Source organism: Buteo buteo, chromosome 6 (genome assembly GCF_964188355.1).
Source record: "Buteo buteo chromosome 6, bButBut1.hap1.1, whole genome shotgun sequence".
NCBI lineage: Eukaryota > Metazoa > Chordata > Aves > Accipitriformes > Accipitridae > Buteo > Buteo buteo.
The window spans coordinates 37,218,611-37,243,207 of record NC_134176.1 but is presented as its reverse complement, the minus strand read 5'-3'; the positions used below and the strand labels follow the sequence as shown (position 1 = coordinate 37,243,207).

At 37.3% G+C, this 24,597-nt stretch overlaps 1 protein-coding gene across 9 annotated transcripts in view; it reads right to left on the bottom strand.

Annotated features, from left to right (window-relative positions):
* Positions 1-24,597, bottom strand: part of GPHN (gephyrin) — a 312,554-nt gene that overhangs the window by 166,581 nt on the left and 121,376 nt on the right. For 8 of the 9 annotated variants that reach the window (XM_075030425.1, XM_075030431.1, XM_075030426.1 and 5 more), the window contains exon 3: positions 18,602-18,659. In XM_075030425.1, the coding sequence (XP_074886526.1) occupies positions 18,602-18,659 (58 nt within the window). Of the gene's footprint in view, positions 1-18,601; positions 18,660-24,388; positions 24,468-24,597 lie in introns of those variants that run through there. The other variant, XM_075030433.1, reaches the window with a different exon arrangement.

The window sequence follows — 24,597 nt, the reverse complement described above, 5'->3', positions numbered from 1 at the left end:
CGCATACGAAATGTCTGCTGCTTCACAGGAACAGAACCCTCCTTGCTAAAGTGTGAGTTATTTCTAGAGTTGTGAAACCATGGAAGGCCCTCTGGACTAGGAAGTACATGTTCGTTATTTTAAAGATGTACGAAGACACACATGGTAACCTTTATGAGAATCCTGAGTTATCTACATACTTCAAAAAAAAGTTGCATAAGAAATACTGAGTCTTTTCGACTGTGTATCACCTGCTTTATATACTATTATTCTAACATATGATCTGTTACATGAAAATGTTTATGTAAGTAATTTTTGGTTTTTTAATTGCAAAACTTACCTTTCTGGACATGTTAAAATCACATTACAGTCATCTGCTCAATGCAATTTAGAATAAAGGCATCATCTCAATAATTAAAAATACCATATTGCCCCTTTCAAAGAGTTGTATCATCTCCCACACATTCTACTTTGAGGATTATGATGCATGCAGTATATGTTATCTTCGGACTACTGCTTTCCCTTGTAGAGACAATTGCCACTTTAGTGCTGGAGAGTGATGAAGGGCCTACACAGGCAGCAGAGTCATTCAGATAGTATTTTCAGTAAAAGAGAGTAGGTGGAATTAGTGGATGAAGGAGAGTATGCAATAAATTTTATCTGTGAGCAAGAACTGGGCACTGCCCTCCAGAAATTAAGGACCACACCATATTGTATTTATAATGTTTCTAATATTGTAGTGATTCTGACCAAGAGACCATTGTCTATCAAGGAGTTAGCAATCCACTAACAGTTCCCCTGCAGCTCCCACAGCAGGCTGTGCTGAGCTCAATGTCTAGCGTGGGCTTCAGGCCTGTGCCACGCTGCACAAACCCCTTGGCCAAAGGACAGACTCAGCCACCTCACTGTAACGGAGGCATCTGTATGCAGCTCCCACTCAGCACTGGTGATTACGCCACCAGCATGGCCTTTCCTTTATGTAAAAGTGTAGCAAGAATTTCTCATGAGTGGAGAAATCCATCCAGGGATTGATCTGATGCTGCACAAACACATGGTTCCCAGAATCTGAAGGGAGTAAGATTTATTTGCTATCTATATTCCTCCTCTTATTCTGCCTTATTAAAGCAGATATTTTATTAAGCCATTTGATGTCTGGCCTTTCTTATTGAGATCCAGGAAGAACCTGGCACGGTCCCTGTCTCTCACTCCCTCACCCCAGAGCAGAACTAACACACACCCAGAATTCCCTTTTCATTTCAGCACTCATCACTTCTGACACTATGGAAAGAGAAGCCCTTGCATTTTTCCTGCAATTACTAAGCAAGTCTTTTCTGTCCTGTAAGAGTTCTCTCTCCAGACCTGGTAATATATGTGATATTTGAAGACATTAAAAAGAGATCAAAGATTTTTTTCTTCTGCTAAGAGTTATAAATTTGTGGTTAAAGATCAGGTCTACCAGGAATTCAACAATTCTATAGCAGCATTCTTCTAAGAGCTTTTACATTTGTACCCATGAATCTAAGCACAGTATTTGACACTTTGTCCACTTAAAACTTTCGGGTTTGGAGCTGTAACTATCCCTAGCAATCAGCTCTAAAAAATGAAGCCAATTTCCAAGCTACTGTAGCTATTCCTTCCTAAATATCACAGATAGTTTCGTAGTCCATTAAGTCTCTAGCTGCTGTTTCAGCTTTTGCTTCTGTCTAACTCCAAAAGCAGATATATTTTTAGTAGGAAACTCTAAGGATTTTTTGTCTGTCACCCAAATTTCAAAACATCTCCAAGAAAACGTCATAAGAGCATTGACTACCACAAATATATTTCATTGGAATGAGCAGTATACAGCTCTCTACACAAAAAACAACCGTACAGACAAGAACATTTTTTGTCAGACAGCTCCTTTTCTATCCCATTGTTTGGATTTTGGGAAATTTGAGTTTCATGTATTTTTGAACCTTTAGAAAAAAACTGGTAATAAACATGATAAAACTGAGGCACAGAAAAGCAGACTACCACTTCATTTAAATGTACTCGGTTGAAGGTCATAACAAGCAAGTTAACATCTGGCCATCCTAATTTACAGTCCTGACAAAAGAATACTATTTTGCTCAGGAAATAATTTTAGGTTAACAGAATAAACAATTTTCACCCCTTTAGGCTCCTTTTATTAAAATGACATTTTTGTAGGGAGATCTTAAAATTTCTCACTGACCTACTTGTAGAAAAATTTTCATCAGTAATCTCTGTTCTTTGGATAGATTTCAGTGTCTGACTGAGGTCTGATGAAAATGCATAATTCTTTTGCAAATTCTGTACTTTGGATGTTACCTTCAGTTCCATGCAGATAATCTAAGATGGAGGAGAGAGGTAAATCAGGTTTTCATGGGGAGTTTTGTATAAGAGAAACAGCAACAATCCTAAGAACCATTTTAAATTACCTTTTCCTAGAAGGGACAGCAGCAAGATTGTTTATACCACAGTTTCAATTTTAATTTTTGTTTGTTTGTTTGTTTGTTTTTAATTGATATTGGTAGGCTATTATCCACCCTGTAAAATAAACTCACTGTTTGGTTACTATTTGTCAGTGAGCTTGACACATTGCATCTTATCCTGATTTTGAAACCTGTCAGTTGAAGTGGCTTAAATGAAATATATTAGGTGTGGAGTCAGAGAAAAACTTATGCCCAACTTGTTAATTTTGAAGAATTAGATTGTGCCTGGTGGTGATGTGTCCAAAGAAGAGCAACGAAGCTGGTGAGGGGCCTGGAGCACAAGTCTTATGAGGAGCAGCTGAGGGAAATGGGGTTGTTTAGCCTGGAGAAAAGGAGGCTGAGGGGAGACCTTATCGCTCTCTACAACTACCTGAAAGGAGGTTGTAGTGAGGTGGGTGTCGGTCTCTTCTCCCAAGTAACAAGAGATAGGATGGCAGGAGACAGCCTCAAATTGCGCCAGAGGAGGTTCAGATTGGGTATTGGTAAAAATTTCCTCACTGCAAGGGTTGTCAAGCATTGGAAGAGGCTGCCCAGGGAAGTGGTTGAGTCACCATCCCTGGAGGTACTTAAAGGACATGTAGATGTGGTGCTGAGGGACGTGGTTTAGTGGTGGTGGACTTGGCAGTGTTAGGTTTACAGTTGGACTCAATGATCTGAAAGGTCTTTAACAACCTAATCGATTCTGTGATAGAACAGATTCTTAATTAAGACCACAAAAAGGGATAAAAGTTGAAGATAGTTGATCACATAAAATCATAGAATCATTTAGGTTGGAAAAGACCTTCAAGATCATCGAGTCCAACCATCAACCATGCCCACTAAACCATATCCCGAAGTGCCTTGTCTATGTGTTTTTTGAATACCTCCAGGGATGGTGACTCAACCACTTCCCTGGGCAGCCTATTCCAATACCTGACAACCCTTTCAGTAAAGAAATTTTTCCCTAAGATCCAATCTAAACCTCCCCTGCCGCAACTTGAGGCCATTTCCTCTTGTCCTATCTCCAGCCACCTAACAGAAGAGACCAGCACCCACCTCACTACAACCTCCTTTCAGGTAGTTGTAGAGAGCAATAAGTTCTCCCCTCAGCCTCCTCTTTTCTAGACTAACAGCCCCAGTTCCCTCAGCCGCTCCTCATAAGACTTGTGCTCCAGGGCCCTCACCAACTTGGTTGCCCTTCTCTGGACACGCTCCAGCACCTCCATGTCTTTCCTGCAGTGAGGGGCCCAAAACTGAACACAGGACTCCAGGTGCGGCCTCACCAGTGCCGAGTACAGGGGAACAATCACCTCCCTGCTCCCGCTGGCCACACTATTTCTGATACAGGCCAGGATGCCGTTGGCCTTCTTGGCCACCTGGGCACACTGCTGGCTCATATTCAGCCGGCTGTCAACCGGCACCCCCAGGTCCTTTTCCACCAGGCAGCTTTCCCGCCACTCTTCCCCAAGCCTGTAGCGCTGCATGGCGTTGTTGTGACCCAAGCGCAGGACCCGGCACTTGGCCTTGTTGAACCTCATACAATTGGCCTCAGCCCATCGATCCAGCCTGTCCAGATCTCTCTGTAGAGCCTCCCGACCCTCAAGCAGATCGACCCTGCCTCCCAGCTTGGTGTCATCTGCAAACTTGCTGAGGATGCACTCAATCACCTCATCTGGATCATTGATAAAGATATTAAACAGAACTGGCCCCCATACTGAACCCTGGGGAACACAACTTGTGACTGGCCACCAACTGGATTTAACTCCATTCACCACAACCCTTTGGGCTCGTCCATCCAGCCAGTTTTTCACCCAGCGAAGAGTACACTTGTCTAAGCCATGAGACGCCAGCTTCTCAAGGCGTATGACATGAGAGACAGTGTCAAAGGCCTTGCTGAAGTCAAGGTAGACAACATCCACAGCCTTTCCCTCATGCACTAGGCGGGTCACCTGGTCATAGAAGTTCATGTTCATTCCATGTTCATTCATGTTCATTCCATGTTTCAAACATACTCAAAATACATAATTATACGGATAGTTAGAGTATTTCCCTATTATTTAGCCACCTCAGAAGGCAATATAACTGCTCAAACATGTCCTGTATTGTTTTTATTGGTAGAGATCTAGCAGAGTGAATTTTAAAAACTTTTCAACAACAGCTAGTCTCAAATTAGCTATTTATTCCACCACAGAGGAAAACCCTTATTTTTCCCTTTTATTTCTCAGTTTATATATTACAAGATTGCCATCATTTTAGATGAACTGCAACATAATTAGCTCAGTTTTTGCTGTTGTCAAGACTATGTCTCTGCTAAAATACTATCTGTCGAAATATAGGACTGTTTTTTAAAGAGTTTAAGGTACTAAAATTGTGGAAAAAAAACCCCAACCTGAAATACAAAATATTCTGAACACATACACACACAAAAATATTTTATTAAAATCTATATGTTACTTAATATAAAATATTTAAATATAAAAATACATCGTAAAAGTGCTTGGGTACCCAAATACATGAGTTGTATCTCAGGTGTTTTACTTAAAGCAAAATGGCAAATATAGGGAACTGTGCCATTATGATTAAAGCTTCATGCCTGTGTATCAACTATCAGCTTATGAGTTGGAATGTGTCCCCTAAGTGTTTTCCATAGTTAGGTCTGCAGAAAAGACTTAATCACCGAAAACCTCATAATTTCTCTTTATCTGTGCACTTCTATTGCTTATTTCTTTTGCTGGGTCTCTCAGAAGTCAGCTCAGTGAGGTTATCGTGCATGTGAAATTTTTAATTACAATTAAAACATAATACTTCACAAATACCCATTTTTTAATTTTTGAAACACAACCATCCCTTTGGTTTTCTCACCTACAGAAGCATTCACAGTTCTGAACAACACTTAAGAGACATTTGGAGCTTTTGTATGGAAAGCAGTTCTTTACAGTTTCCTGATTTTAAACTTAGGCATCTTTCCTTCAAACCAGCCTGAGGATAATTGCCTGTTTTCTTTTACAGCCTCAAGGTACTCTGCAAAACTCAAGTGTTAGCTTCAGTGTCCCAAATGACACTCAGCTTTATTTTTACACACTACCTTTTTTATATAGCATTATTCCCTAGAAATTTTTATAAAAATATAGAACACATTCCTTGCTCCGAATACATGAAGAATGAACGGTTGTTTTCTATTTTATCAAAGAAGGACAAGATTTTTAAAACATCTTAATGTTAAGCTCTTATCTTCATAAGGTCTCCTCAGATACAACGGCTTCACTTTCAAGAATGATAAATGTTAGGTAGTTCTCACTTACTTTAAATTACGTTCAACTACAAGACCACTTCACTAGTAAGAACGCAGAAGAACCCTTTAAAATGATAGGACTGAGCAGTATAAATTTCCATAAGGGACCAGCCTGTTTTTTAATACAGAGGTTTATGTCATCGTGCTACTGAAGCAACACAGTGAAGCTGTTACAGTATTTGTAATTTTAAAATACAAGGCTATTTTGATAGAGCATAACAACAGTAAAAAAGTAGATGATAAATAATAAGAGAAAATAGAAATGTCAGTCTATGCAGAAATGGTAAAAGCAAGTATGTGTTACCTTTGCAGTCTTAGCATTCCGCCTAATCTTGTCAGAGTGATGAGGCAACTGGAACTGAATGCAAACATTTCTGACAGAACAATCCTAGAAACCCTTCTGTATTTTTTATAAGAGAATATTTAAAAAAAGTAAAAATCTGCAACCACTGCACCTTTACTGAACTCTGATGATTCAGTGGCATTCCCTCCCTTATACATTTCTCTGAGGATAATTAAGTCACATCATTTCTGAAATCCTACTATAACTGAAAGGTACAGAAACAGTGTTACAGTAAGTAAAATCTAAATGCTAGCTATTTTATCATGGGGATATCCAGAAAAAGAACAATCAAAAGCACAGGGATAATGAAAAAGAGAAACATTAATCTTATATTAGTATTTTACTTGAAAAGAATTGTTTTTCTTGCCTAGATAGATGCATGCTAGGAAACACTTCCATAGTGAGCTCAAAGAAATTCCAAAAGAGCAAATATTGTGACTTTGGCCACAGCAAATTATATTACATGTATTATAATATCAAAACATTCTGTTTAGCAAACTACTTAATCTTTCATCCAAATATATAATATTACTGTTGTCCAATCAAATATATAATCAGTGTTGTCTCCGCATACCATGGCAAAAATAATTGTCTTCTGTTACAACCATAGGTCTCTGAGATAATTTATCCATATTGATCCCACTTTCTTAGGAATCTGATGACTGCACCCAAGATGGACCCACTTCCTTCAAGCAACATCTGCATCCTGCACTCCTGTCTGTCTTCTCCCCACCCTGTGGCATCACTTCTTAGCTCCCTTATATAAAAGCCATGAAGAGAAATAGTTCCATAAACTATGGCTCACACAAACTAAACAACCAGATAAAATATGGTGGCTATCAATGCTAATTAACACAATAAGGCTTTTTATCTCAGAAAAAAATAGGAGGAAGGTCTTGGGAAAGCTTTTTTCTCCTTGTGTGCTTGTGTTACAGGAGCAGGCTTCAGGGGAAGAATTCTTTTCAGCCTGTTAACATATCTACTGGGCTTCCTCACTTAAAACTGTTGCTATATAGTATTTTTTATCATGGAATAGAACTCTTCCTGCAATTTTTCTCTGTATCCTTTTAACAACCTATTGTCAAGAGGATTTTCCTTAAGATACTAATGTGTTCAAGTAACATTTGTGTGGTTTTTTTCAATTTTATAAAGACCTCACATGAAATTTTGAATGCTGGGTAATTTTCAGTAAGCTATGACAGCCACAGAAGTAAAGTAACATCTTGACTCAAAACCAAACTTATGTAAAGTATGGGAGTATTCAAAATGCCTCTTAAGAATTCTATTACCTATGGAGCGATTAGGACTGAGCAATATAGAAACCAGCTAATCAGAGCTGTTTTTCATTACTTACTGTTGTGATGCTCCCTGAAGCAGTAAATTATTTCAATAGTTTAAACTAGTGGTCTCCAAAGTGCAGTGCATGCAGGATGATGACTAACCTTATCTCCTTCTTTGACAAGGTGACCCCCTTAATGGATGAGGCAGAGATTGTAGATATTGTCTACCTGGACTTTAGTAAAGCCTTTGACACGACTACCCACAGCATTCTCCTGGAGAAACTGGCTGCTCATAGCTTGGACAGGTATAATCTTCACTGGGTGAAAAACCAGCTGGATGGACGAGCCCAAAGGGTTTTACTTCAAAAAGTTTGGAAGCTAGTGGTCTAGACCATCTTTTTTTTTTTTCTTTTCAATAGTCTGACAGCATGGCTGGGCACTCTATAAGTATTTAGCTCAGACAACAGTGTTTCACTGGTAATGATGGTACTATATTATGAATTTCGTATTATTTGTAACCTTGATATATTGTGGTATGAGAATATACGTGCTGGAGGTTGGAGACATGTCTACCATAGCCTGGTAGCTCAAAACAGCAGTGCACTCTTGACAGATCTCTGCTTACCAGACTTTGGTTCATATCGCAAAGTAGTCTTTAAGCATATGAAATGGAAACCTTTCAGATAAAACTTACTTGGAAGATGGACTTTCAGCAGCACATTAATCTGTTCCAGTTGTTAACAGGCACACAGTTCACAGAACCATACTAGAAGTAGTTTGAAATAAAACATATCAAAGAACATACGATGTGGATGCTGGATCTCCAGTACCAAATGCTTTACTTTATAGATAGATGCATATTATTGGTTTGCATGACTTGGTAACACAGACACAGCTCAAGATAAATGTTCAGTTCTTGGCACTAGGGATGAAGTGGCTAGGGCTAGGGAAGGCATTTTTAACTTCGTCTCCACACACTTTGCTCTGATTTTGTTTAGCTAGAAGACATCCATTTGTGGAAGCCTTTAGGGCATGAGTTAAGCCAACATTCCAGCTCCATGCACTGTCAGAGATGAGATGAGCCACTTACCCAACATACTCAATAACACATAGAATCCACTTAAAACTTTCCATTTTACATCTGTGCTCAGACACAGCTCATCAGCATGAAATCTCATCTAGATGAATCTGGTGCATCTAATAAAAAAAGCATCTGAGCAAACAAAATGCCTCTAGCCACATGGTTCAACATGTCTGTTAATACTATTTTACACCACTCCCTTATGATATTTCCCTGAAGGGAGGTTTTGGTTGGCTTTCTGTTAAAAACATTTCATGTTTCCTATTCTGTTTTAGACAGTGGACCTTACATATGATAGGGTAACTAATAGGATTAGAGCACCACAAAAAATTTTAATCATCAGAGACATTTAATTAGGTGTAATCACACAATGAAGTACTAAGCTTCACTCTATTAATACAGTTTACAAGCTTGCATATCACAGGGAGGCATGTGTAGTCTTTAGTGTCTTCCTACTGTGTTTTTCCAATCAAGCCATTAAAACACAACATAAAAAAGCATCTAGACAGAAAACATACTATGAAAGCAAAATAAACTACACTATTTTAGCAGAATTATTTGCAGTCTACCAGTTACAAATCTTTTTCAGAAAATACAATCTATTGAACTGGTTTCTGATGGAGAGATGACTGCTGTGTTATAACCAGATAAGGTTTCAGCTTCAGCAGTTTTAAGTGAATGCTTTCTGTTATTAAGAACACCTTTCTTCACACACACACCCACACCCCCACACCCCAATTAGTAGATTATCAACCAATAGAAGACATAGAGTCAAAGTTTCAGTGCCTGCTTCCAGGCAGTCTTACAATTTGTATAAATTAAGCATGAGAGTTAATTTTAAAAGTGCAGTAGAAATAATGAAGAATGTTGCTGAAATGCAACCAAATGTGCCATTTGTGGATGTTCCTGTGCCAGTCTTTTTATCTGTTTCTCATATGGAAGTTCTTCTATAAATCAGACAATTTTTATAATCTGACTCTAAATCTTTTTCAGTCCTACTGTGTCAATTTTTGTGATTAGTGAGATCAGTCTTTCACACACCATTGTATATGGTGGGGCACCAGAGGCCCATACGTAACAAAAAAGGTTTTGCGCTCTAGTCTTGGCTCCTTTCCTAATAATTCTTCACAGTCTTTTTTTTTTTTAAATCCCCTCCCATACACATCACTTAACATTTACCTCCATTGAAGTTCATCAGATGGTTTGTCACTCAGTCACTCAGTATTTCAATGTCCTTATTTGCAGTTATACTTCATTTCTCTACAAATAATAATTTTCATAATTCCCTAAGACACTACCTGTAAATATCTGTAGAACCTGAAGGTTTTTTTTTAAAAAAAATAACTGATCTCCTTTTTTCCTATATATACACTACCAGTATTCATCTATTTTGACAATTATAAAAAGAAAGAATTTTCAGAAATCTATTTACCACAAGATCATACTGTAGATCTCCCTCAAACTCAGTCAAGCCCCTAACCAATTATGACATTATTATTTTTGATAGGACAACATTACATTTACTTCATAGATCTCAAAAAAAGAGGTCACCAAAATACATTCTCATAGGGTAAATATAATCAAAAAACTTAACGTAACAGGTCATATGGAAAATGATTAGGGCTTTTATATAAACACAATTTACTTATATACTTGCCAAAATCTATTTGCTGCTTAATGAAGCTGAGCTATGTTTTCTCCTCTCATTCAGGCTAAGTGAGATCTCATTTAAGAACTGACTTTTCTAGTGAGAACGGAAGCCACTGAAAACATTGCCCGGTATACCAGCTCTGATAAAAGACACAAGAACTGTGTTAGAGCAAGTAAGAAGATGCCCCAAGACCTAATTAGGTTTCAGGTGATGACTGGAACAGAGATATGTATTTAGCAAAAATGGAAAATGAAAGCAAGCCAGGAGGAAGTCAGAGAAAATTTGGTTACTATGGCCACAGAGAGAAGCAGAGATATCTTTTATGCTGGAAAACAACAAGGTATTTGAAATCTCTTGTTGTTTGCTTCTAACGTATTTAGTGAAGAAAGATTTAATAGACAAACAGGAGTGCGGTAATAAAAAATCTAATACACATTACTCTCCTATCTTAAGGGCAACAGCACTGAGAATGCTTAAATGTTGGGTAACCAGAAAGGCTTGAAAGATCAAGAATATACTGGTTTGTCTTGTAAATCAACTTTCAGCTATTTTTCTTTTTTCATCCTACTTCTCTCTTTGCAGGAAAACTACACAACTATTTTGTTTGCTTTGGAAAGTAAATAATAATATTACTAAAATGATTTTCTGTCATTGGCATAGCATTTCAACTTAAATGGATGCACTATCTTCCTACCCTTCCCTTCCCCGCGCTGCAATATTCCATGATCTGCAAAACATAGGCTAAACTTCTTTTGGATGTTCATAAGACCAAATTTCACAATAAAATATAAAACGCATTAGTTTAAATCCTTCTCACATTAAAACAGGAATTAATAACAATGCTTCAGCATCTTCTATATTCAAGACAGCTTGTAAGAGGAAGGTAGCTTGACGAGGTGGTCTCCTCTGTCATTTCTGGAGCCATGCAGTCTCCGAGGCCACAGAGCCTATGAAACATAAGATGGAAGACAGCAGGAAAACAAGAAGTGATAATTCCTATTTTCATATGGAAAGTTAGCGAGTATACTTTTTCATCCAGAGCATCTAGGCATTTGATGTCCTTGCCAGGAAAGCAGAGGAATGCTTGCGATACACTCAGCAGTCCTAATAGTGATCAGAGTTTGATCACTAACAGATGTAAAGAAATTTGGGCCACCCCCAGATACTTGCTAGTGTCTCTTCCAAATCAAAAAAAGTTAAATCGGCCTCTTCAGTGCCAGATGCCAAAAGGAGCGGATGCTCATCTTCCCCAGCCCACGCTGCTTGGCTTACATCATGCACAGCTCTCAAAACAGTACAGAAGCAGCAAGGCAGACAGGAAAACTGGAGTATGTCTGTAATATTGGTAATGACAAGCAACTGCCTGGGCCTAAAAGAAATCCCATCAAATGCCAGGGAACATCCACAAGGGCAGGGCTGAATCCTGTTGTCCAATAATCAGGGAACAGCAATACAGATGCTTTGGATGTCTCTCATTTTACGTTCTTTTTGTACAGATGGTTTTTTTGGTTGAGAGGTCTGTGATTGCAGTAAGTATCCATCATCCACAGAACATGAGAGAAACAGATGAAAAGCCCCTTCAGTGAGTACTCCCTAAGGAGTTTCTATACAAAAACTTGAGATAGCAATAGCTATAGCATGGAGAACTGTCATGTCCCTCAAGCAAAAAGAGTCTCAAACCTATCAGAGCAGAAACAATCCAAGAGTCAAAACCGATATCCACAACAACTACTGGCTTCATAGGTGGGGAAAAAAAGATCCCACAATAGAAAAGGCATTCTTATGAAACACTCATATTTCGCTGGTGTGAGAGTGTGCCTGGACAGTGGTTCAGGCTTGCACAGCCAAGCTTGGCACCAAAAACCTAGATTCTAAGCCAGAACCCTGTGTAATACAGACTGCGCTTTCCAGAAAAAGGGGGAAAATCAGTTTTAGAATAAACAAAACTAGCTTAAAACAACAAAAAACTAGTGAGAGGAAAAACTGACCTAACACAACAGATAATGAAATCACAGTCAACTAGAAGCAATATCATATGATACAATTTAATATAATATAATCAGCTGTTGACAAGAACTAAAAGAACAAAGCACAAATGCACGGCATGGGTGGAGAAAGAGCTAAAAGCACATTATGAGTACTGCAAGGGGTGTAAATTTCTAGCTAAGTGACTCTATATATGTGCTTATACCATGAATGCATACACAGGGACAAACAAAGAAAAGTAATTCTCTGTTTCATGTAATGTTTTTCATGATTTTGTCACATTATCTCACACACAAACCTTTCATTCTCTCCAGCATGGAAACAACAAAACTCTGCAAGATCATTTAAGGATTAATACAGCAAGTAAAAACGCTAAGTTCTTTCTGTCATCTAAACAATGTAATCTACATTTTTTGTGAGTCATATGTAGCTTGAAAAAGAATACTAATCAGTGATTGACTCTGCTAATGCAGGATTTAGAAATTAACTTGTGAAGAAATCTGTGTGTACATCAGGTAAACCTTAATTACAGGGAAATATGATGAGATGTAAAATTTTTCTAGCGTAACACATCCCACTTCTCAATTGTCCTAGTTGGATTCATGGCCATAAAAAAAAGTCTCCTTTATGGAAACCTGAGAACCAAGTAGGAGATCCAAATCTGGAAGTTTATCAGGGATTTCATAACTAAATTAAGACCTCAGAATAGTGTCTATTTTTTGTTACTGGTTGGGACACTTGCAAATGCTTTTAGAAACCTTCTTTTCCTGGCCGCAGGAGCACAATGAAACTGTCTACTGGAGGGTTAGACTCTGAAAGCATGTTAAGAGTTAAAAGACAAGCCCTCAGTTTTAGCCAGTACACAGTCCAGCATGACTAGTAATCTAATCATGGAAGAACATGGAACCATCACACATTGCCTTTAAATCTTTTTCAACTTCTATCTGTAAGCTTTGGAGTCTATGGGGACACTATTTGTTAATACTCATTAGACATTCAATTGACAATATCCTTTTATGTCATGCTACTCAGTAAGAGGTCTTGTGCCATGAGTTAGTAATTTTAATCTGAGAGGTAGAAGAAGGAAAACATTGGCAGAAAAACTGAGAACCAGAATTGTCCTTCCTGCAAGGCAAATAGTAAAGCTTCTTGGTGATTTACCTTTCTCAGTAATGGGATTGGTGGGAGTGCATACTTCAAATAGCTTGAGCCTCTTCAAAAAAAACTCTTATTCTGAAAGGTCACTGGAGGGAAATCTATTTTTTGTTTGTGCTGGATCCAGATACACAGAGCAATAACCTCAGCATTACCACCAAGTTGTGATGCCTCCCATCATAAACCTTGGAGAAACCTGTTGTGGAGACCCTCGGCAAATGCTGATACACTTAGCAGATGGACACCAATACCATGATGAAAGCAAGCAGATTCAGAAGTCTTATGCAAAACTGGGATGACAGCACATCTCTTTGTTTGCAATGCATTGTTGATTCTGTAGAAGATGCAAGAAATATTTAAATGCCCTACTGCCTACTAACAAGATATGAAGCCAGTTTTGTGAAGTCTGAATATTTTGAATCACTATTCTGTTGTTATGGACTGTCCACCACAGTACTAATGATTACCTTTCTTTCATTCATGGTTTTTTGATACAGGATCATAAACTGGCACTTGTTGATAAATTGCTACTTATTTTTTCCACACGTTGATAAACATGAAAATGCTTTGAAGGATCAAGGCCAGTATCTCTTGGCTGCACACAGAGGTTGCATGAGTTTCATCAGCTACTCCTGCCGGCATAACGAACAGATTCTGGCATACAGTATTATGTAGGTATATAACACCACAAGGTCTACAAACAAGATGATCTCCAAGAAAGTGTCCGAATAAACTGATTTTATTTGTAATCATTTCAAAGATGTATATTTTTGAAGGCAGAGAGTCCAGCTTTGCTCTGAAATGCAGCTCACTGCTCACTTTGTTCATAAGATGTTCCTAAATACAACTGTGTGGAAAAGTTAAAATCTCATTAATTCCTCAGTCATCTAGAGCAACTGACCTCTAAGAAGAGAGTGTTCCTCATTTCCCTTCTGGCTACCTCCCTCTCTCCAACATTTTTTGTAATTTTCTGCTCTTGGATCTTTATCACTGTAGTCTGTTGCCTCACAGACTGAAGACAATCTGAGAGGAGTGTGTTTCAGCTACTCATGAAAAGGATTTTCATATATTAAACTATTAAGGGAACACATACTTCTAAAGAAAGAAAAAGAGTGTTATCCTATCATTATTCAGGGGAAAAGGTCTTTAGTGTTAAATGTAGCCTTTAATACCTGATGCACATGTGCTTTCATTTAAAGACCAAGTATAGAAGAATTACGAGTGTTCTTTGAGGAGCAAAAAGTATGTCTCTGTGTGAAAGGGTGGATAATGGAACTAAAAAAATTCCCATCTTCCTCCAGAGCTGCTTTACAACTAAATTTACAAATCTACAACCAGTACTAAGAAAAATTTCTAATAAGGTTTCTTAAAATGAACTACCAGAGGAGGTAACCATTTTACCTTGTTCTCTACACTGGAATATCTGTCTTGTACCACCCGTATTACAAGAATGAAATACAATGGCAATGTCTTTCTTGTGCATATTATTTTTATCAATTGAACACCTGCTGCCAAATTCATTTCTGGTCTTGAGATGATGAGATGCATGTATATGCCTACATGAAAAGCATATGGGGAAGCACTTAAAAAAAACAAAACCAAACCAATTAAATTCCTTTCTGCTGTTGCCTTGAAAATCATAGCAAACCAACTATTTTTTTTAGAAATCTGTTAATGAGTGGTCTTTTCATTCACCAAGTCTTCCTCTGGAATAACAATTCTTTACAACTTCATGTATTTCCTTTGTAATGACAGAATGCTGCAATCAAAAAGAGCATCTCTCATGGTATTAAAAACCATAAGATGCTACTGTTGACATATAAAACTCTCTACAGGCACATCACACCAACTTTCCCGCATCAGTAATAGTCATAAATTGCTCTTTACACTTGAGGCAAACTCCACATTGTAAACAAAATTGTATTTTGTCATGAATGTCATTAACTAAAAATAAAGAAATGTTAAGTTTGATGCTATTCTTTTTCTCTCAAATGCAATTACTTTCATTTCCAACCAGAAGATGTTCTTCAAAACCAGTGTTGCCTGATATGCTCACCAGTCCCTACGTACACGAAATTATTTGGCTTAGAAGACCTCTCCTTTAGGCACAACATACTACTACAGTGGATGAGGAGCAAGGCTGAAATCTGCCAATGCATTTTTGCAAGTTTGAAAAGCTCCTTGCTTACAGGATGAATAATTCTGATGAGAATAGAACCCTAGAAAAAGTCAAAACAGTGACCTTTTCTGAGAAATATGCTGTAATTCCTATATTTACTGTCTTCATCAGTTCCTGCAGTATTTTAAAACCAGCAGGTACTGGAAATGAAGTGCCATTGCTTTAACTGGTGTAGAGAAATTACAGGAATGCAGATGGCAGTACAACCATTTAGGCATTCACTCAGGTTTTCCCCCTCTGAAAGCTTCTCTTATCGACACATTGGTCCTGCATCAATAAGAGAAGAAGATCCTGTGATAGAAGACATTTCTACCTTCTACAAAAGCTTTGGGGGGGGGGGGGGGAACCTTTGATGGTATCTTCATATGATTACTTGTCAAGTGCTCTCACTTTGGGAACCTAAGCACCTATGATAAAAATCTAGGGAAGGTAAGTTAGATCACACTCAATTTCAGACTGATACAGATGCTGAGGAATGGTAGTGGTGATTGGTTCCACACCATTCTTCCTAACCTTGGTAAGGTGCATGAGGGTAGTTAGGGTACATGCTATCACTTCTGCCATAAATACTCTTAATTCATATACCTATAAGCACTCCAGACACTACTTAATTTTGGTAAGCAGGATGCACTGATTACACCCAACACTGACCATATACACTCATTCAAAGAAATAGACACATATATGTTCAGGCAATATTCTAGATATGTAAACTATATATGATCTCACAGTACATATATACACATAGTAAAATCACACTCACATGCAAGGATAAATATGTTCTAAACACTCCAGAATGGAAACATCATAAACACATGTTAAAATTTGCTGAGTATTGCAATATAGACAAATAAATTCTCATCTATATATTAGTAATTTAAAAAATAATGTGTATAATCATTTAGAAACATGCATTTCATTAATCTTCTAAAGATACTTTTCAACTGGCAGGTATATTAAGGCTTACAGAGTTTTTCCTCTTCCAAAAACTCAGAGATACAGTCTCTGCTTACAATGGTGTTCTACCTAAGATGTAATTACATGAATTAACAAAATCAATACATCTGTTTTCCTCAAATTATTTTGAGCTGTAAAAGAGGTTAATCTACCACCTTTTCTAGAATATATGGAAACGCTGTCAAAGAGACTTCTTGTTTGTCATACTAATTATTGCTCTCTGCCTGATGAAGTACCCTCCTTTGCCATTTAAGCAAGTAGTTTACTTTGTAAGGACTATCAGAAAACATGAATATTCTAACTCCTGTGAATATAATTCATCAACCTGCCAAGTTAAATCATATATTAAAAACAGAGCTATTCCTCTTGCATATTTCATCAAATTAAACCCCTTAATATTTCATGTTTAAATAAGGGAGGGATAGTTGTGAGGCAAAATAACTGAACCATTGTGCATGGAAGAAGATTGTCCTCTCTAGGAGTAACATTCCAATAATCTCATTTGCTTTCTCTTTTATTTCCTCCTCTCTCCTTTTCCTACTCAAATCTGCTTGGAGAACCTTTCAGAAGTTAAGAATCCCCCTATATTTACTGCAAGGATACTCAGTCTCCCTGTTTGCCAGCTGCTATTCAAAATACATATATACAAAAGAATACTTTTCCATATTTCATACAGATTTGTCCATTATACTCACTGCTAGTGTGCCTTAGCATCTTCCAGTAGTGCTTTATTTCATGTGAACAATACCTATTTTATTACAGCTTGAGAAGTTAAATCATTTAAGGTGTGAGAGGTGGGCTGACTTCAGTCACAACCTAAAAAACCCATTACCTGAACAAGACAAGACAGCTACCAGAAACAAGTTAAGGAGGTGATTTTTTCCTAACACTTTAAATAGCTCTGACTTAGAACAATACAATCCTCCCTCCACACTTATATGAGTAACCCATCCTTTGCTGTTTCCTAGGATCTCAAGCATTTAAACACCAGCTGAGTAAGAAAGAGCTGCAAAATCAGAACAGGCCTCCTTGGCAGGGGGGGAAACACATTCCTGTGACTACTGATCTTGCCTAATACAGTAAATTCCTAAAAATAAAATTACTTCTTATTTCCCAGCATTCCATTTTTCTTTGTTCACTGAACTCAGTTTGCACAAAGAAGCCAGAAATACCATCTTCCTTTTCTCCATCTTCAAAATTAGCAAAATGTCAGTGGGTTTGGATTTCTTACATTAAAGGAGAAAGATTATGGCTTAGGGTTTTTGTCAGTTTTGTTTTTATAGTTTTGGTGCAGTTCTCTGAACATCATGAAAACATTACATAACACTAATAAGTTTTGAAAAACTTCTTTCTTTCTTTCTAATACCAAAGTTTAAATATTGGATCTATCCTAATAAATCCTCACAACTTCACACACTGCAAAGTCATGTCTAGATCAGATGATTATGCAACCACTTCCCTTTACTAGATTTTAAACTACTCTTCACTCTGCACAACTGAAAATGAGTATATGAAACAGCACAATGGGTTAAGTAATCACAATGAGCAAGCAATATGTCAGACTGATTGACTACCAATCAAATAAAGAACCAGCTACACAGACCATGCTACCCGATCTAGGCCAAATTCCCACCTAGTACCCATCTTTTCCTCCACTGAAGAACAAAACTGACACAAATTGCTGCGGCACTTTCCATGAATGGACTCAGCTAAAGTGAGTTTTGTTATAATGCACATTTCATTGGAAGTAAACTTCAGTATTTTTTGTTGTCACTCCCCAAAACCAAAGAGCTTTTAATGATTTTGAGTACCAATGACTTCATACTATCCCCTTCTTAAGACAGATAATATTGAAAAAAAAGAATGTGCTTATGATCTCAAAAGCAAAAGGACACTACATTTAATCTTTTTTTGTTATGAAAATATAACTCAATGTTCACAGTAGTCCTGCACCTGTCTTCAGGTAACAAAACAAATATGTTGAATTACACAAGTTTTTGGCATCAAACAAACCATACTGAAGTCAACTTAAGCTGAAGGTAAACTGTACTAATAAAAATAACAAAAATTATATTTTAGATGCCTAAATATGCATCTAATAACTTTATTTTAGACACTTCCCCCCCATGATACACTTCAAAGCAAGAAATAACATGTCTTTTTAATGTAGCATTTATGTAATTCTCCAAGCAAAGAAATTCAGTGTTGAAAGGCAGTAATACTGTACCTTGATTTCTTCTATTTCATCTGGCACTATCTTGTATGCAGATATAGTCCCACCCAACCTGAAATCAGGAAAAGAAAAATATTCTCTGAAATCAGAAGAAAAATGTTCTCAAAATCAGTAACACAAAGCACAGCATGTTAACAGTGTCATGACTTGTTCCAAAACACAAATATCCCTCCTATCAATTTAGAGGTAAAACCCACCAAGCCCCGAAACAACAGCAAAAAACCTCCTTTCCTTTCTTTATCCAAAGAAAAATCTTCATGTGATTAGTGTAAAGATTAGAAACAAATTGTCTTTCATGAGCCTGAAAAATAAGAATTAGATCAACCAAGCAGAATTACCATCACCAGGATGTTATTCTTTACATTAACAGCGATCAGTTATCATATTCTATGATTTCTTGTTTGTTGTCTAAGTCGTATGGATGAGTTTAAATATTTGAAGCATGATGTGCTTTGTGCTCAGTATTTCACTAAGCTGCTATACAGTCTCAAATGCATCCAGATGCAATTCTAGAAATTGAAACTTTTAAGTAGACGTGCATGTACAGACCTCACAAACCACACAGACTCTATGGCTTCCATGTTTGAAAAGTCTCTGGAGTTCATGATTGGTAATAAAAAGTGGGTGATGTGGAATAGTTGGCACTGATGTAGAAAAATAGGGGGGGTTGCTCTACATTGATCTTACTGAACTTACTTGTCTACATCCTGCAAAAGTTTATGGTAAAGAATAGTTCACATACTGAAGATGCATGAATAGCATCTACTGTAAATGGTGGTAAATATTACATTTTCCCCAGAGACATGGAGACATGGGTTCTTTTACTTCATGAAGCAGTATCATTGATAGTGACAATTCAGACCTAAAAATATGACTGCACTAATGACCTCCCTGCCGGCTCTGCACAGTAACACTAGTCATTTTCCGGGTCCTACAGAAATGGAAATCACGTAAGAAACTATTTATTATAAAGCAGTAGACAGCTATCAAATGTTTTATTTGTATTATCTCCCTATCATTGGAATTTTTCCTTCCAATTGTCAGCATTTCTACACAGATGTATTTCCTTATATTCAATCTTGAAATTATTACATATTGTTTACTCAACCCAAAAAGGGGAGAAGAGAGTAACACAGAAAATACATTAAGATTTACCCCGTAAGTCCTGCCTTTCCATCTCTCTACAAGTAAGTCACTCTCAGAAATGAATGATTTGACGGCTTTAAACAGATGAAGTCTACATAGGAGAAGTCAAGACTGAAGTTCATCACTGCTCCAAGTAATATCAAGTATGATTTCTGAGGTAGAGACAAGGTCCAGACATTACAGCATTCAAATTCATCATGAAAAATTAAGAGTGTAGCAATTGCTCTCTACTATTTCCTCTACAACTTCCATTGCTGCTAATCATCAATGGAGTTGACAGTTTGAGAACTGAAACTTTTTTTTGCCAGTGCAAGTACAAACATGAGCTTTTATTCTTCACTACACCTGATCTTTGTTCAAATAGTGTTTCCAGGGATAGCTACAAGAAATAGGTTTTAACAGCCTGACGAAGGATTGCTTCATAATACCGTCACAAGGTATGGCTCAGATCAGTGCATGTTATTGCACATGACCAGTTGTATTGCTCCTGGAATGAGGTCCATAAGAAAACATTTTTTATTTAGTCCTTTCAGATCCATTCCTGTCCGCACTCCAGAGTACCAAAAAAACAACTTCATTGATTTTCTAACCTCCAGCAGAAGGGGAGGACAGAGCCTCTGCTGACAGCACTCCACCAGCAGGGAACTCCACCTAGTAGATTTCCTTACTGGCCACCCTCAGCACAACTATTACACACTTTCTTGGAATACATCAGAAAAAAATTTTAAAAAACAAAATAATTGACTCAGTAAACTCATCTGGCTTGCTTAAACCATTAACTAGCATCATTTTCTGCAAATACTTCTGCAAAGTTTTGTGTCAAGAGTTTAACATACTCTGAATCTGCCAAGTTGCAGTCCAAATGGTAGCACATTTTAAGATAAAATGTCAGTTACCACAATTCCACCTTTTGGAAAGATATATTAAAAGTTATGTTACTGTTTAAATAAACAATCCCTCACCTCTAGCTCCATCTCACCATATCTATCTTAATAAATTTTCAATCCTACACTGACATATTTAGCTTGAAAATCCAGACTAGATACATAAATAATAACAAATTTGAAACTGAAAGAAGCAGAGACACATAAATATCCAATTCAATAAATGCCTCAGAGCTGAAATGAAGTTTTTAAGGAAGTCTATACTTTCTTTATTTCAGAACATTAGATTTCACTCCATCTTATAACTCCAGGAAGAGAGAACCACCACAACAGATTGCCAGTTAAATCTGGTACTACAGAGGATATAATAAAGACATCTGACTTTGTGTATGAAGTTTGCTTGTGAGTTTCACAGAAGTTTAAAGGCATCACACACACTGGAAGGATCCAGTTAACACAGCCTGAACTCTTTTACTGGCCATAAGTATGACATATGTGGGGAACAGAATTTTTGTTTTTACTATATAATAATGTAGCTACGAGAAAAATGGATTTAAGCTGCCTATTTGGTAGCCTGTGACTAGTGAACGATAACATACAAATAGATTTTAAGAACAGTCTGCTTTTCTTCTGGCAAAATGTCTTGATTATCTTCAATGTCATGCACAAAATATTATGCCATACAATTCACTCGCCAAACAAACTTAAGAGGTAGAACCAATTGTGAAACATGCTGCATACTCTTCATTCAAAAATCATAAATCCCAGTTCATTCCAACCTCATGGTAAACACTCTGAAAATAAATTTGAAAGCACTTAGTTTGGTGTTACCAAATGGCTATTACGAATCTCCCACAGCCAGGTAAGTCCGCAGTGTAAGGGACTACGCAATGCCTCACACACACACACACAAGTTATGGGGAAAACCAAAAACAATCTGATGAATGGTAAGAAAGAACAGCAAAATCAAGGCAAACTGAAAAATCAATATATTAATTGGTATGTCCAACTTAAGGAAAACTTTATATTTCAAGTATTTCTCTGAATTACATTTAAGTGTCACTATCAATTGTGACCTGTCTGCAAGTTTACTTGTTATTTTTCAAATCCTTGATTTGATCACTGACACCTGAAAGAACAGAGACCAGACAATTACACACACAATGAGATTTCAGCTACAGGATGATACACAGTCCGTGACAGAGGACTTGCACATGGCATGCATCTTCCATTTTCTTGAGAGCAACATCTCTCTGCAGGCTGGTTTTGTTAGAACATTTTACAGTAACTTTTTTTATCACAGTGTTTCAAGAAGCAATTACACTGTGATCAGGACCAGCTAGCATGAGTACACATTAACTACTGTGGGCTTTGTACACTAGAATATAATGCAGCAAAGAACATGTTAGAAGGGCCAGAATTCAGTTCACCAGGGACCCAATTTTTGTGCAGATTCATTCTTCATCTTTCATACATTTTAATTTTATTATAGATTTTATTACATTTTTCTCCAGTTGAACAACACAACATCCAGCATCCTACAATATAAATGGCATTTTCTCTCAGAACAAATACACAACCAAGAGCAAAGTTAAATATACAGCCAACTACTCCCAGTAAGCTGAAAAGACAGTCACAAACTTCATCTGTAGATACCTAATGCGCAAAGTCTTTCTCTCCCAAACTGCAGCATTTTCATACTATAGCAAGCCACATTATTTAATAGCAAAATTATTTTAACTACTAGTTATCTTTAATTTTTCACATGTGTATATGTAACGGATAATCTCTGAAAGGTCCCACAATTTATATTCAAATTTCGATAGACATCAGTCTCATCAGGTCTGTATCATACCCAGCATGTAATACAGACACCCCAGTTCTCTAATCCCTTTGCAGAAGAGAGGTGAAATTATTCCTAGATGTAGAAATTAGAGCTGACACAATAAAAACGAAGAACCACACCTTATACTGGGTTAAACTGGTGAACGTCTTTGATGAGAGAATCAGAAAAGATAGGATAGAAATTCCATTGAAATAATTAGGAATTAATAAATCTCATATAACTATTTGCACAGGAGTTTGTGAAAGAATAGAAACTTCATGTCTTTTATAGGGAAACTATTTCAGGAAAAAAGTGCATCTCGGGTTGACACATAATGCATACGCTAGGTTCGCAGGAAGTTCAAAAAAAGGATTCACGAGAATGTGGAAAGCAAGGTTTCTATAGCAACCTAAAAAATTAGCAAAATATAGGAAATAAACCAAAGTGAGGCCAATACAGTTGTATTGGAACAGATGGAAGCTTTACTATTTCACAAATTAAAGCAGAACATCACTGAAGAGGGAAAACCTGAACTTCATCCAAGTTAAGGAGAGTTAAAAACCAGGAAGAACTGTGCTCAAATGGAGGCAAGAAACAATGAACCACAGCCCAAAAGGGAAGAGAACTTGAGAAGATAAAAATTAGAGAGAAATAAATTACAACTGTTATAACAATAAACTATTCATTATTTTAGTAAGTTACCCTTTTATGACCTGTTTGCTGTATGTTTCAATATGTTATCTAAACCAGAAATTTAATTTCTCATTTTTAAAACATTTGTTCTGTATATAAGGTTAAAATTATCACAGTGTTATTTTCCATGTAGTTGCAAGTTGGACTTCTGACTGATTTTCCCCTGTGCCCCTGTATATATGCATGTGCTGATGGACTCCCTGGGTTATTACTGCATAGCTACATCATGTGCAAGGCACTTATGCACTTGGACTGAATCAATACTGGTTGGCTTTTATAATTTGAATTCTGACCAAAGATATGAACATAGTCTTTGTATACAGTTCCACATTCTGTGACTGCCATAAGAAGCTGAGCTATTGATTCATCCGTTAACTTAATAAATGAGTCATACTGAATGCAATGAAGTCAATTTTCTAAAAATAGCTTGTAGCCAGCTTGGCTGCTGTCATCTGCTGAAGTTTTCCAATGCCACTTTAATTAACATTAATCTTCCTTCAGATGGATCACTGTCTAAATGATACCAAGTTGTCACTAAACTCCCAGTGAAACTCCGCTTCGTCTTTAAATGAAAAACTCAAAATCCTCTCCTCAACTTTTTTTTTTTCCAGTTCTATCTCATAAATATATGTTAGCTACCACCAGAATACTCTATCTTTTGACTGATTTATAAACCAAGCAGAATATTCAAGAGAGACTGTGCTCGTGAGCAGATCAAATGACTAGGAGCCAGACTGGCTATTTCCAATTCTAAGGGCATGTTCATTTTATGCCAGGCTAATGAATGAATACATGTTATGATACTACTCCTGCCAGAGCAAACTGACCAAGACAGCATTTTTAGCTTACTTAACCGGGCTAGCTTAATGTTGACTCATGAGACATCAGCAAATCACCTTGCCTTGGATCCTCACATACAGCCAAAACTTCACAGAGTATTCCAGGGAAAGAGGTAGCGGAATTGCATTTCAAAGCAACTTCCTCTAAGAGCGTATATTAAAAGCAGACACAAAGCTACTTTAATTGATACTAGTTTCTGCTGACCTTTAAGAAACTGTTAAAGCACCCTGAAGGGAGATAGTAAGAAGACAAGCTATTTTGGGCTCACTTCCTACACAACAGAACACTGGCAGCTAGAGCAAGCTGGACTGCAGCTCCTATCGCTGGCTGCATGCCAGCAACGAATTGTGCAAAACAACTTGCAAAGTGCCTTATGACCACAGTTTTACTTACTCTAAGGTGTAGAATTATGTGATGAAGATCCACCCCATGTTTTTTGTTTTGTTTCTGTCCTGGTTTCAGCCCAGCCGGTAACAAAGGACCACGAAGCCGCCTGCTCACTTCTCCCGCCCCCTCTGGTGGGATGGGGAGGAGAATCAGAAAGCAGAAAAGAAGAAAAACCGGAAACCTCGAGGGTTGAAATAAGGGCAGTTTACTGGGAC